Here is a 15,251-nt window from a genome sequence, read left to right as displayed (position 1 = left end):
CGTGTTACTGCACCGTTTTTTTTCCCTGTCGCGCGAGATGTCGTGACATGATTTCATTGGCTACGCACGTTACTTCTAAGTGCGTAGAACTGATGTAATATTTTCTCTCTCTCGTGGGGTTTGATTGAATAATTTTAACTTAATAGTTTTAGGATAAATTATCTCCTCATTTTCCTCTACATTGAATGTGGCATCCTCAAATGGTAAGTCCTTTTGATGTTCATAAATCAAAATATAAGAATTTATCTCTTTTCATGAGCAATGCTAAGGATAATGATTATTCATTGGTGAAAAACTTTTATTCAATGCAAAGATTATTATTGAATACATGTGGAGTATTTTGCCGGTAAAATGTTCTTTTATATATCCCCTCTATTTATTACTAGGAAAAAAGTTAAAATTCAGAAGTAACTTCGGTTTTATTAGTCCTTTAACATATCTTTTTCTTTTTAGAATTTCATGTTAAAGAGGATTTTGTGCTTGCATGGTGTTATTATGTGAAGCATAATTTAATAATTGGTTATGTGAATGGGAGTTATATGTTATTGAAGAGAGTATTCTTACTTTTAACTTATAGAAGTGTTTTGTTTTTTTTTTTTTATCATATGTATAGCTACTCACATATGTTAAATTAAATTGTCTAAGTTTTATTATGATTTATATACATTTTAATTTATTAGTCATATCATCATGAATGTTAAGCTTTGTTATTGTGATGACTATTCCATATTAGTTAATGATATATGGATTACATGACATTGAATGGGATGAGTATATGAATGATATGTGTTTTATAAGATGTTTGTATGACCATTGACTATGATAGAGTTAATCATTTTATGTTACTAACGGTGGATGATGCATGTAAATGAAAAAGATTATTGATATTAGTGTATCTTAATTGATACAATTACAAAATGACGTTTTGTGAGAGCTTGGTATTGTTTTCCTTACCTATTATTTGGGTGTTTTGCATATCAATTATACATATTCACACAATCAAATACTAATAATCTAGTAAAATCTATGTGAGAGTGACATCCAACCATCCAAAAAAATTTTAATTTACACAATAAAATAAAATAAAATTGTTAAGGAAGGTGGAGCCCGATCCTCTATCTGTTTGGGCAGGTTTTGCATTTATAGAATGTATTTAATATATTTAAATACATGTCTTTTCTTAGTTTCACAAATTAAGGAAATGAGCCTTAATTTCTTCCTTTGATAATTCATTTCCCGAAATTAATCTCCCGCCATTGCTTCCTGGATTCGCAAAAATCAATCTCCCTATTTCCTCTGCTGCCTTTGGCAAATTAAAGGAAGTTTCCAAGTAACGTGCATTTTTGCATGTTTAAATTCATGCATCTCAAGCAGCCAAGGTACTCCCTTTAAAACCACTTCTCCGGGCGAGAGAGAGAGAGAGGGAGAGAGAGAAGCGTTATTGTACTCGTCGAGGCGATCGACGGTATAATTTATCAAAATAATAAAATCCTCTGCAACTCCGTGGACATAGACAATCTGTCGAACCACATAAATCTGTGTGTTCCGCTGTGTGTTTTCTATTTTGCGAATTTCTCGTTTCAATTTATCGTTTTATTACCGTCGTTTTTTCACAACAAAAGTACCCAAAATAATTTTGGTCAATTTTATATTAGTATTAAATGACTTTCTGAGGATAATAATATTATGTCCTGATAAACAGACGTACATACGACAACCTGGATCGCACCACGCTTCATGCACAGTGACGTGATATGATCCACATCATTGTCCGGACATCGGGACGACAGACACATAATCTTTTCTCTTCTTATGAGTGTGATATTATAGCCTAACCATTCTTATTAATCTTATCATATATAATGTAGTGTGTGTGTGTGTGTTTGTGTGAGTAAGAGAGTGAGAGAGAGAATAGTACTAATAATATGCCGCACTTATGAAATGCCTTTAAGAAATGTCTATTTGCACTCTCCATGAGTCACTCTCCACCAAATGTTTACTCATAATATGAAGGAAATTCACATGCCAAAGTATTTTTCCTTTACACTTACCATATGGAAGTATGTTGGTACATAATTAAATACTAATCAATAAATATATTATAAAAATTACTCACTTAAATTGAATTTTAATCCCGATATCATTATCATGTAAATAATAACATTATAATGCAATGCACGGCTTATATATAATACTATGAAGAAAACATATATATTTTTCAATATAATTAAATTCTTAAACATTCAAAAATATAATTATGAAATAAAAATAATTTGGGACAATTACATACTTACCACTTAACCATTTTATGTTCACAAATCTAACAACTAAGATCTTATGCGAATATGCATGACACTCTAATTTTTAATATCATATAAAAAATAACATTATTATTTATTTTTTAAAAGTAAAATACGAACCAAAAGTGTTATAAATGTAAACATGAAAGTTTAGGGGTTAGATATGTAAATACATAAGAATTGTGTGTCATGCATGTAATTAAATTTCACACAAATACATAAGATAAGATGAAAACTTAAATTGCTAAACCCTTGGGTGTATAAATATAAGTATTTAACAGGGTTTTACATTACATTTATACCGCCAAATCTTATATTTCACATAAGAAAATATCATTATTTAAACTTTAAGAAAATGAAGTACACATTTTCATGGCATATATGTAAATATTAAAAGTTATGTTTTTAATATGTAAATACATAAGAAGTGAGTGGCATAAATGTAAATCTTCCTAAATATAAAAAACATGATCAATGAAGTACATATGTTGTGCATGGATGAAATGCTTTAAATGAAAAAAGCAATTATGTGGCCTCTTGCGGTACCGTCCAAGGCATGAGAAAAAGAGGAACTTTAAGAAATTTCAAAAATGTAATTTATTTCTGGCCGTTAATTAAAAAAATAATGAAGTTGCCATATGGGATCCGAAGCCAAACTAATGAGCAAATGGATATTAAAATAAAATAAAATAGTGAAAGAGAAGCTTTGTCAGCTACGCAAAATGGACGGTCTTTGATGGTTTCTATTTTCTTAGTGCAGAATATGGGCAAAGCCAGCGCAGAAGAATATTAAAGAGAAAGGGTTGAGGAGTGTGGTCTCGTATTGTTTGTGAGTGCATATAATCTGGTAAAGACTATGTATCATTGAGAGGGAGCAGAGAGAGAGAAAGAGAGAGAGAGGGATGGATGGGAGAAATGAGAGAAGTCAGACTCTTCTTAGATTCTCTGAGTTATAAAATTTAAGGAGAGGCAGAGAGATCAATCCCTTTTCTCTCATTTTTTTCCTTTACTTTTATACACGAGGGAGTGATATAATAATGGATGCAAAATATCTCGTGTTGCGTGACACCCTTACCTAGATTCTTCATCAAAAGACCGCAATGCTGGTGTTAGGCGTTTCTGCTACAATGCTCATCTATAGTGCCTACGTGAAAAAAATAAAGTCTCAAATCTCGAGTGACGTTTCCAATAATGATTGACATATGCTTTACTAGTTATGACCCTCTTCGATAGTTGTCCTCGCACATACGGCTAGGCCTTTCTTTTGAGAAGAATATAATTGAATCGAGAGTTGAGCTCAATTCAACAATTTTGTAAGATGGTCTTGATTCAGTCACTTTAGTTGGCGGGCTCGATTCAACCATGTCGATAAGTAGACTCGGTTCAACCACTTTGGTAGGTGTGCTTGGTTCAACCTCTTTGACAGATGGGCTTGATTCAGACATTTCAACAGGCGAGCTTGATTCAGCTGCTTCGGCATGTGAGCTCGATTCAACAAGCAAAATTGTGTATGCACCGCTAGATTCACAGTGGTAGAGTAATAAATTTAGCATCTTAGTGTTGCACGAAAATTCAACACACAGTCAGGTAATTAATGTGATAAATAAAGACACCAAAGCTTTTTACATTAAAAACTTTGAAAAAATGACAAATTTACGAGACCAATATAATTGCGAGTACGTAGGACCCCTCTCACCTTGAGTTAAGAAAGATAGAATTACAAAGTTCATGTACAATGATATTTCAATAATAACAAATGCAATGGGCCACGAAGATTGTTGTCAGTTGTGGAAGAGGCAATAGTCCACCGTGAATATTGTTGACAGTGGTTATAGCATCAACTTGTCCTAGAGTTTGTGTTAGAAAATGATGATAATGGTTGGTCATGTGGGTTATAGATGATTGCTTTAAGGGTTGTTTAATTGAGTAAAATTGTGATGTCTGTAGTTTTTTTGCATGCATTTGAGAAAATCATGTTTGTTATGCAGCATTATAAATACAATGTAAAGTATGAATGAATTTGAAGTTTACAACATAATTCATTTTACTGAATTTAGAATTCAACCAATTTGACTGAATTTGAATTACACTTTTCATTATATAAAAATAATACTTGTTTTCGTACCTTTTTTTATTTTTAAAGGAGTTGCACTTTGTTCATCGTTGTATACGTCCTTTTTATAAATAAGTTTCTCTTCAAAATCATATGAATGATCAAGAGAAGAGGACACCAGTAAAATCAGGACATACAACAAAGTTGAAAAAACAAGAGAAAAAATGTGGAGAACTTCCGTGCAGGAAACATCGCTACGATATGTCAAGCACATGCGCCTGAAAAAGATCTGATCAAAATAGTTTGTGTCATATAATCGCCAAAGAATGCTTACAAAAGCTACCCACAACCAGAGATTCATGTATGTTTGTTTATTCTCAGGTTTAGAGTGCTCACAAAAAGACGCATATCACTTAGTTAATTACATTTTAGGAGTTGTCCAATAATACTCTTGATTCAAAGAGTTTTACTTGCATTTAAAGTGACAACTATCACAGAGCTATCAAATGACAAATATTCATAGGAGAATACTCCAATGCTTTAAAGCTCCCGCTACGCCACAGGACGGAGAGTCAGTCTCTCACAGTCTCACATGTGTAACAGAGTTATCTGCATACGGAGCCTGCAAATAAACTGAATCATCCTGAAAGGGATGTTCTCATCATTTTTCTTTTTTTATTTTTTGAAGGAGTCACGAGTTTATTTATTGTATTATACTTCTCTTTTTTGAATAAATCTCTTCTGGATCATATGAATCATCAAAAGAAGAGATAAACAAAAAAAATACAAACATACGACAAAGACAGTAAATAAGAGAAAGAACGTGGTGAGCCTATGTTTGATAAACCTCGTAAGGATATGTCAGGTATGTCCACCAAAACAAGATCGGGATGAAGCACCTTTGACTGTATCTGTGAAATAATACCTACGTAGACTACTCAAAAAAAGAGATTCAGGCGTGTTTACGTATTAAGGGGTCGGGAGTGCTCCCAATGGAACATATCCCACTTAGTTAATTGCATCATGGGGGTTGCCCCAGAATACTCTTGATCCAAATGAGCATTGCTTATATTAATAGTGACATCTAGCACAGGGCTAACAATAGAAGGTCACCTTACATTGAATGCTCTAATGTTTTTAAAGCTACTGTTAGTCACGGGGCGGAGGGTGAGTCTCTTGTGATCCCTACATAGGTAATAAACTCATCGAAGTATGAAGCCAACAAAATGATCGAATAATCCCGATGGGGAATCTCAATACTTCAAAGCACATCCGGGTTATAAGAGAGATGACAATTTGTTGTATCCCAAACATGCGACAACTTATTGGCAATCAGGTCGTCGAGATAATAATAATGAAGGTAAAAGGAGCTACATGGCTCAATAAGGGTTGTCAAAGGAAGGTAGGAGTAGTCTCTAAAAGGTAGAGGTAGGTACAACATATCCGTCATTCCAAGCTGCTAAGACCCTAAGTCTACTTGGTCGTGAAAGTAGTCGACCTAACACATCCAGATATCCCCGATTAGCAATCCATAAATTATGTCGCTTGCAAGGATCTCAGTAGCCATAAGGTCAGAGGATATAAACTCTATTCTATGACTATCAGGTGGAGCTTCAAGAGGTGGGAGTTCCACTGTCGAAGTGACGATGATGTCGTTGGAAGAGAGGGGAAACAGAGCTTTAGCTGCAAAGCTATAAACACTCCCAACAAAAGGACATACACCACATTTTGGTTAGGGAGTCTTCTAACACTCTAGGCGCACTATAGAATCTCCTATATAAAAAATGTATGTTGGGTCAATTGGGTTGGAGAAGCACAAAGACTTCTCCTCGGGACATGCAAGTATGAATGCAATTGTCTTGAGCGATCCTTAGGTACTGTGGAGGCCCTATTATATAGTTTAGGTGATATCATGCTAAGGTCATGCAGAAAAATAAAAGATAGATTTTGAAAATCACAAATCTTTTAATCATAAATTTTGATTTATCTTGAATTTTTTATTAGGATTTTAAGTAGAAATATTACGAGTTTAAGGTTCTTAATGGGTCTAAATTATAAATTTGTAATATCTCATATGCATAGAAATAAACAATAAAAGCAATTCAGGCATGCAAACACTCAATAAAAGAGCAAGACACTCTAAAATATATAAATATGGCCAAATGTCATTAGGTCAACAACATATCCCATCAAAAGCAGGAAAACGGTTGGACTCCACATATACATACCTGATCCTAGATCTATACAAAAATATGATATGAACTTAAGGTACGAGACACGAGTTGCCGCTCCGGTCCCCATCACGTGATTCGATGCATCATCCGCTTCGAAACCTGTGCTTCACCTTATTTTCAAAAAAGACTCAGCCTATAAACTATATGAAATAGATTTGAAAGAGAAATAAAATACTCAACCTGCATGAAAACAAGTGTTAATGCAGAAAGCCATGTCATGCATAATGATCCGTGCCTTTTAATCGGGTGAGTTAAATGAGACCTCTAAGCAAAGGGTTAGAAATCATTACGCGCTCCTCCTTAGTGATACATGTGTGTGTGTGCATATGTATAGACACAGCTCCTTGCAAAAGAACACTCTAATATACTACCACACACATCAAGCACACCCGCACACCGAAAAACACAAAAGTTATGCATGGTTAGCATAAACAAAACATCAAAGAACAATAGCTAAAGGCATTAAAAAGCTACCTAGCATCCTAATTCCTAACTTAACACACCATTTAACGAGAAGTGTCACAACCAACATCGAAGTGTGGGGTAAGTCTTCGAGTACATATGACTTTGCCGGGATCGTCATGCCGACCTCATCCTGAAGATCCAAGGGATCTGAAAGGTGTCACCCATCATGGATTTTGAAAAGATTTGCCCTTATATACAACTTAGCTTGCTACATACATAAATTTAAAATTATGGCGAATGTAATATAAGTCATTAAATTCAAATCCGTAACATGCAAGTTGACAAAAAGTTTGATTTATTGGATTCTCAGCACAGTTATACCTGTGTCAATCCCGCTTACTTAACTTACATTGTTTATCGACATTGACCCAACAAATAATACTCGTGAAGGGATCACAACAAACACGGGGTGACTCGCCCATTGAGTATAGCCGTCCCATTTAGTAAAAGATGGTTTATTAGATATAAATTTCCTTAAAAAAAATATACATTAGTTTTGTTCGTTTCCTCCTATCCGATTTAGCACAAAGGTAGAGAGGCCGGGGGGGAGAGGGGGGCATGCCGACAGTCGCCTCTTGCCTCCCGCGGGCGCTGCTCCGGCCGGTTCCGCCGCCTCTACCTCCGGCGATCCTCTTCTCTCCACGGCTGGTGCTATCACCTTCGCGATTTGCCCCCCTGAGGACCCATCGGCTGGTCGTCCTCGTGGCCGCGTCAGCAGCTTCCTTTGATGAGCTGGACGCGAAGGGCTGGTCGAAGCCTCGATCCTCTAAGGTCATCACTGCCCTTGTTTTCTGGAATTTTTACCGAATTGTTAATTGTTTTAGGGTTTGCTTCTGTCTGTGCTGATGTATGCTGCGTTAAGGTTTGAAATTTTACCTGAAGATTCATAAATTATATTTTCCATGCTTATTATTGAACGGAGATGCTTTGAATGATGGAATTATCCTTTGTTTCATGACTAGTTGAGAAGGGAAGTTTCTTACCTTATGAGGCTTTTAGTTGGGAGGTCTTACACGAACTTATTAGCAAGTTTGTGGTGAATCTGGTGACATCTCGAAAACTATGTCCTAAGAATGTGAATTCCATTTGGTGGATTTGTGCCTTTGCTAACTATTTGAAAAAATTGGCATGCCTTGCTTTTTTCGTTGTTTTTCGCACAAATGAAGAGGCGAAGGCTGAAACTCAGTGGTTGATTTTGTTTATTATTATTATTATTACTAGTAGTAGTAGTATTCCTACATTTAACTGCTTGCATTCCACTGTAGAGCTATTTGATTATTGCCAGGATTGTTCGTCCGAAAACGGCCTTAAAAGTTTTGTTAAAGATTTTGTGCAAGCTTGCAAGCATTGAATCATTGTGGAAACCAGTCTTGTCCCTTTCTTGCAGCATCTTCTTTTGGGAAGTGTTTGACTACATGCTAAGAATCAGAGGATATTTGAAACTTTGTTTTGGAACCATACATTAACTGGAGTTGATGAGAGTTCTGTCCCATTTGGCTGTGCACTTCGAGTGGCACGTGGCTCCCAAACAAAGCTGAAGCTCTATTTCCTGGAAGACAAAAAAATAGAACAAAATAAAGCTGGGAAAATTTAATCTTATGGTTGTTAGTGGCTTTAAAATATTTTATTTATACTTTTGAATATGGTGATTACAGTAATACAGAGCTCTAGCCAAATGTGGTTATTTAACAAAACTAAAAAGAACTCTATAATTAATTGAATACAGTAAACACAAAAACAAGACTACTAATACATTGACCGAGGCTGCAATGGGAAGCATTGATGCTATAGAATAAAGGTAGGCCACATAGCAGGATAGACCTATATATAAAAAAAAAAGAAAACAAGTGCCTTGGTGGTCATGACGAAGATTAGCTTAGGATGAATCTAATAAGGTAAGAGATTACGGGTGTGCATATACTTGATTTGGATCATTTAATTTGGAAGTTAGCTAAATCAATTGATTTTGCTTGTGAAATTAAAAAAAAACCCAACAAAACTATTTTCCTAACCAAACTAAATTGAATAAAAGTTTAATTTGATTAGTTTGGATGGCTAAAATGAAATTAACTTTAATAACAAAAATAATTATGATTAGCTAAGATAACATGTATAAAAAAGAATATCAAATAATATTTTCTTAAATTTATAGTTTTGGCATTTGATGCAAATTATATTAAAGTTCATCTTTGTCATTTTTTTAGTTCATAGGTTTTATTGATTTAAAATTTGAAATAAGTAGTAACTTTTAAAATTTTATTTTTTTGCTTTTGCAAAAGCATAAACTAGAGGAATTAAGTTAACGTGTCATACATTAAAATTATGGGAGAGAGTAATTGAATGCAGGTTAAGACGTGATGCAAAGATTTCTCATAATAAGTTTGGGTTTATGCCAAACAAGTCTACTATGGAAGATATACATTTACTGAGAGGAATGATGAAGAAGTACAAATAAAGTAAGGAGGATCTACATATGTTATTTTATTGATTTAGAAAAAGCTTATGATAAGGTTTTAAAAGAAGTTTTTTGGAGAGTTTTAGGAAAGGAAGGTGCTGATACGACTTATATTCAAGTCATTGAAGATATGTATACCAGAGCTGTTACTGTGTTCGAACAGAAGGAGGATTGAACAAGTATTTTCCTATTTTAGTTGGATTACATCAGGAATCAGCTTTAAACCCATATCTTTTTGCTTTAGTTATGGATGCACTTACCAGACATTTACACGAGGATGTACCTTGGTGTGTGATTTTTGTTGATGATATCTTTCTTGTGGATAAGACTAAAGAAAGAATTTAGGAAAAACTTGAATTATGGAGGTATACATTAGAGTCTAAAGGCCTTCATTTGAGTATTTCTAAAACTGAATACATGGAATGTAATTTTAGTAGTAGTATATCTAGTGTCAGAGATATAATTATGGATGATCAAATCATTAAAAAGTGTGAACATTTTAGATATTTCAGGTCTATTGTTCAAAGTGATAGCAATGTAGATGAGGATGCTATTAGTAGAATTCAAGTTGGTTGGTTGAAGTGGAGGAATGCATTGGGCCTATTATGTGATAAAAAAGTACCATTTAGACTTAAAACGAAAATGTTATAAGATGGTGGTGAGACCTAAAACGCTTTATGCACTAAATGTTGGTCTTTAAAAGAGAAGCATAAAACTTAATTAAGTGCTGTTGAGATGAGAATGCTTAGGTGGATGAGTGACTTGACACTTGGAGATAAAATGCGAAACAAATGTATCCGTGAAAGGGTTGGTGTATCTCCAGCGGCACACAAGATTGGAGAGAGTCGTCTTAGACGGGTTTGTCATATTAAATGCTGACCATTGATGATTCAATTAGTATAGTTGATGTTTTAGATTTAACTTATGGTAAGAAAAGTAGAGTAAACCTAAAAAGACACGGACATATTATATAAAAAGTGATCTTAATTTATTAGAATTAAATGAAAATATGACACTCAATAAGACATAATGTAGAAATAAGATTCATGCAACCGACCCTACTTAGTGGAATAAAGGCTTGTTGTTGTTGTACAAAAGCAAAAATTAAATCAGTAACAAAAAAAAAATCAATAATTAAAATGACACTTCAACAACTAAACTAAACTAAGTAAGTAAGATCGGTTCACTTCAATTTTGTTGATTTTATCTGAACAATGCATAATCATGTAAGGGACAATGATAAGAACCAAAGCAGTAGATGAGCAAAATAGTTATGATAGTTGCAAGCACAATATCAACAAGTTGGATAGATATTTGACAATCCCAGTAGACAGAGGCAAAGGATACGACTAGACCGACTTAAAGGGATATTGGTTGCAGCATAGGGCAGGCCAACTACAAGGGATGAAGCTGATGGAGTGCAAAGGCCAATTGTGAGGTTCTATGAATGACGAGAGATAAAAAAATTTTGAGCAAATTGAGCTCTTGCAATTAAGGGAAACGAAAGAAACAAAGCCAATTGTGGAATAAACAAAGGATATCATCTTCTGAAACTCAACAGGAGATGATGGGTGTTGTCATCAGTTTGGGAAGCAACCATGATGACATTATATTAAGAGAAGTTTTCTACAAAGGCCGAGAATGAAAACATAGAAGTTTGACGACAAGTTTTGGAGGCCATCAACGTAAATATAGATGGAAAAGGTTGAATGTCCTTTGTTGGAAAAAATGTCTGAGCTGAAAACGGCTTTAAAAATAAGGCCAAGGCAATGAAATGATTTAAGCCAATGAGACTAGTGGGACGCCATGTTTGGAGGTGACGAATTGGATTTCGGATGCATATGATGGAGATTGAGCAGGCACTAATGGAGAGATTGTGGCAGCAAGTATGGAGACAAGGGTTGTAAAACATCGAGGACAACGATTATTGCCGAGTTTAATGGTTGGTGATCCATATTCAATAAGAAAAGTGGCAAAGTCTTCCTATAGAAGCGAACAACTATGTAAAGAATGACAACAATGTATTTCTCATAAGGCAATGAGTATTAAGAAAAGTGGAGATCAATGATTTATTTTTAATTCCAATGGTGGGTGAGAATTACAAGGTGGTTGGTGAGTAAGACTTGGGATTGGCATCAATATCTAGAGTGGTTGTTTTCGTTTGTTTTTCTCCCTTTTATTTTAGAAGGAGTCGCAGCCTGTCGATTGTCGTATACTTCCCCCATTCGAGTAAATCTCCCTCCCGAATCATGTATGTTATTCAAAGAGGAGAGAAATCAAATAAGAAAGAACATACGACAAAACGACAAACAAGAGAAAACACAAAACGTGGAGAGCCTACGTGCGGTAAACATCGCAAGGATATGTTAAGAGTGTCCGTCCAAACAAGATCAGACGAAAACACCTTAAACCGATATCCGCCAAAGAATACCTACGTAGACTACCCATAATCAGAGATTCAGGTGTAGGTGTCTGTTCTGGGATCAAGAGCACTCCTAAGGGGACGTATCTATCCCACCGTATCCCACTTGGTTAATTACATCTTAGGGGATACCCAAGAATACTCTCGATAAAAGGAGTTTCGCTTGGATTATCGTGAACGTGGGGTAATAGGTACTCAAAAGAAGGCTATTCTGTGTGAGAACAATCACTATGCTTCAAACCTCGCGCTAAGCCATCAGACAGAGAGTGAGTCTCTCACATCCCGAATGGCTAGCGGCTCATCGACACACAGAGCCCATGGAATAACCTAAATCATCTTGACGGGGATATCCAAACACGTCAAAGCACGTCCGAACCATAAGGGCAGAGGACAAATCGTCGTACCCAAAATAGTCGGCAGCTCATCGGCATCAGACCGTCAAAATGATATCAACGAAGTCAAGGAGCGATAGGGCTCAAAGGGGCTCAACAAAAAGGAAGGTAGAGTGATCCTAAAAGGTATAGGTAATTGGGTCGGGGTACCACTGACCCATCATCTACAACTATTCGCGGGCGCGACCCTAAGCCTATCTAGTCGTGAAGGTAGTCGACCCAAGATGTCCTGAGTTTCTCGGTTAGCAACCCATGAATTGCGTCGTCCACAGGAACCTCAGTAGCCCTAAGGTCAAAAGAAAGAAACTCTATCCTATGACTAAAAGCTGGAGTTTCAAGAGGTGAGACTTATACCTGCCAAAATGACAAGGATGCCTCAGGAAGGAAAAGAAATGGAGGTTCAACTACAAAGCTGGAAACGCTCCAAACAAAAGGACTTACACCTTGTCTGGGTCAGGGAGCCTTCTAACACCCTAGACGCACTAGAAAACCACCTATAAAAAGGTATGTTGGGTCAGTCAGGTTGGAGAAGCACGAAGACTCCTCATCGGGATATACAAATATGATGCAGTTATCTAGAACAGCAGTCCTTAAATATTGTGGAGGCCCTATTAACATATGCAGAAAAGTAAATGTTGCAATTTTTAAATCCTGAATATTTTAATGCTAAATTTTAATTATCTTGAATTTTTTATTTAGGATTTTGTAGAAAGTTACAATTTTAGGGTCCTTAATGAGCCTAGATTATATCGTGAAATTCCAGATAAACCACAGAAAAAAAACAAAAAAAAACATGCAAGTGCAGACATGCAATATGATGCAAAAAGCAAAACAAGCCAAATCAAAATAATAAACAGGTCGGTGCCGCTGGGTCGACAACATATCCCAGAAAAGAAAAGGGCGGTCGGACTCTACATATACACGCCCGATTCTAATTTTATACATCAATATAAAATGCAGAATTAAGATACGGGGCACGAGCATCTGCTCTTGGTCCCCTCCACGTGGTTCCCACGCCAAACGCTTTGTAACCCATGCCCGTATCTTATTTCTGCTACATGACTCTCCTAGACTCTAAAGTACACAGAGAAAAAAAAAAGACTCAATCCTGCATGAAAACTAGTGTCAGCGGGAAAACTTACATGCAAATAACGTATCATGGGTCATGCCTTAAAAGTGGGGGAGCTAATAGCACCTGCAAACAAAATGGTCAGAAATCATTACTTGCTCCCCCCATAGTGGTATCTGTGTGTGTATATAAATAGGTATGACTCCCTGCAGAAAAAAATGGCCTAACACACTACCATACATATGCAGCATGTAGTTATACCACAAACATAATGTAGAAGAAATAAAAACATGCCTAACTAGGCCAGCCAATCCAACAAAGAATAATAGTCAGGCATCAAAAAGACTACCTAGCACCCTAAATCCTAGCCTAGCACACCATCTAACGAAAAGTGCGTCAGCCTAGCATCTAAGTGTGGGGTAAGTCTGGGTATAGTATGACTTTGGCAGGGTCGTCATACCGACCACATCCTAAAGATCCGAAGGATCTAAAGGGTGTCACGAAGAGAGGTGACACGAGTTAGATCTATTAGATCTTTAGCACAATCATACTCGTGTCAATCCCGATGACTTAACTCGCATTGCTCACCGGGATCAACCCAGCAAACAATGCTCGTTAAGGCATCGCGACCGACACAGGGTCACTCTTCTAAAGAGTCTGGCTCGCTATCCATGCAAATATGTAAATGCAAATGCAAACAGCCATGTGACAGAAGTGATGAGTGTACCGTGAGACAGTGACTCAAGAAAAGGTGGGCATGCCGTGGAGGCAGCGACCCGAACAAATGGGTGTGTCGTAGCGACAGTGACCCGAAGAGGTGTGTCGAGGCGACAGTGACCAAAAGTAATGGACGTGCCGTAGTGGCAGCGGCCCTAAGGTGTTCCGAGGAGGCAGTGACCAAAAATGATGGGCGTGCTGTAGCGGCAACGACCCGAAAAAGTGCAACACAAACAAATGATAATAATCATGCAAGCTAACACATACCAAATGCAACATGCAAACAAGCAAGCATGCGATATAATGCAAAAGCAAACAGATATGCAGGTGATCGGTCGACCGGACCGTGGTGGTCAGTCGAACCAAAGTGATTAGTCGACCGATTCAGAATGACCGACCGAGGCACAAATGGTGTTGACCAGTTCGAGACGATCGATCGAGGCTCAAGTGGTGTCGTTGCAAGTGCAAATGCAAGACAAAAGATGCAAGTGCAACGTACAAATGCAAGGTGCAAAGTGCAAGTGCAAGTGTCGATGCGATATGTGACATACAATATGTAACATGCAGGGCATGACATACAAACAATGAGGTGCAAATGACCACATATGATAGCGAGTCATGCTCGTACTAATGATCTCACATGGGATACCTAAAGTTTACTAAAGTTTAGACCCTTGGATGTGCGGCACCGCCGCCTCTTGCTTCAGTGAGGAAATGTGGGGAATTTCTCTCCGGATCTCCAAGGGGGAAACTCTCCCTCCAAGGGGGAAACTCTCCACGGCGTCGCGAAATATCTCCACGGCGTCGCGAAATATGATAGCTACAAAGTTTTTCCTATTTTTGCGAACTCCTCCAGACTTAGAAAAGAGAGTCAGCTACAAAACCTCTCTCGCTTTGCCAAGTCCAACCTCCCAACTTCTCCAAGTAAAGCTGGGGAATCCAAAGCAAGGGGAGTGAGGGACTCCGATCCATCGGAACTTGTGCTAAGACTCACAACAAAGGGAGACACTCGGCTCTACGGAGGTGTATTTGGCCACGCACATGAAGTTACAGAAAGTCCTAACCTAAAGGCTAGCTCTAGGAAATCGACGATCCACCACGCAGGCACGTCGTCGCGCCGCCCCATGCCGGCGCACGCACCCTG

At 37.1% G+C, this 15,251-nt stretch overlaps 1 protein-coding gene across 1 annotated transcript in view; it reads left to right on the top strand.

The window, feature by feature from the left end:
• The first annotated feature begins 7,540 nt into the window (after nucleotides 1–7,540).
• LOC110029182 overlaps nucleotides 7,541–15,251 on the top strand; it is a 52,670-nt gene continuing 44,959 nt past the window's right edge. The window contains exon 1 of the mRNA XM_020731353.1: nucleotides 7,541–7,823. Within this exon, the coding sequence (XP_020587012.1) occupies nucleotides 7,611–7,823 (213 nt within the window). The 5' untranslated portion in view covers nucleotides 7,541–7,610. The remainder of the gene's footprint in view (nucleotides 7,824–15,251) is intronic.

Source organism: Phalaenopsis equestris, unplaced genomic scaffold (assembly GCF_001263595.1).
Source record: "Phalaenopsis equestris unplaced genomic scaffold, ASM126359v1 Scaffold000552, whole genome shotgun sequence".
Taxonomy (NCBI): Eukaryota; Viridiplantae; Streptophyta; class Magnoliopsida; order Asparagales; family Orchidaceae; genus Phalaenopsis; species Phalaenopsis equestris.
This window is presented reverse-complemented; position numbering and strand designations above follow the sequence as displayed.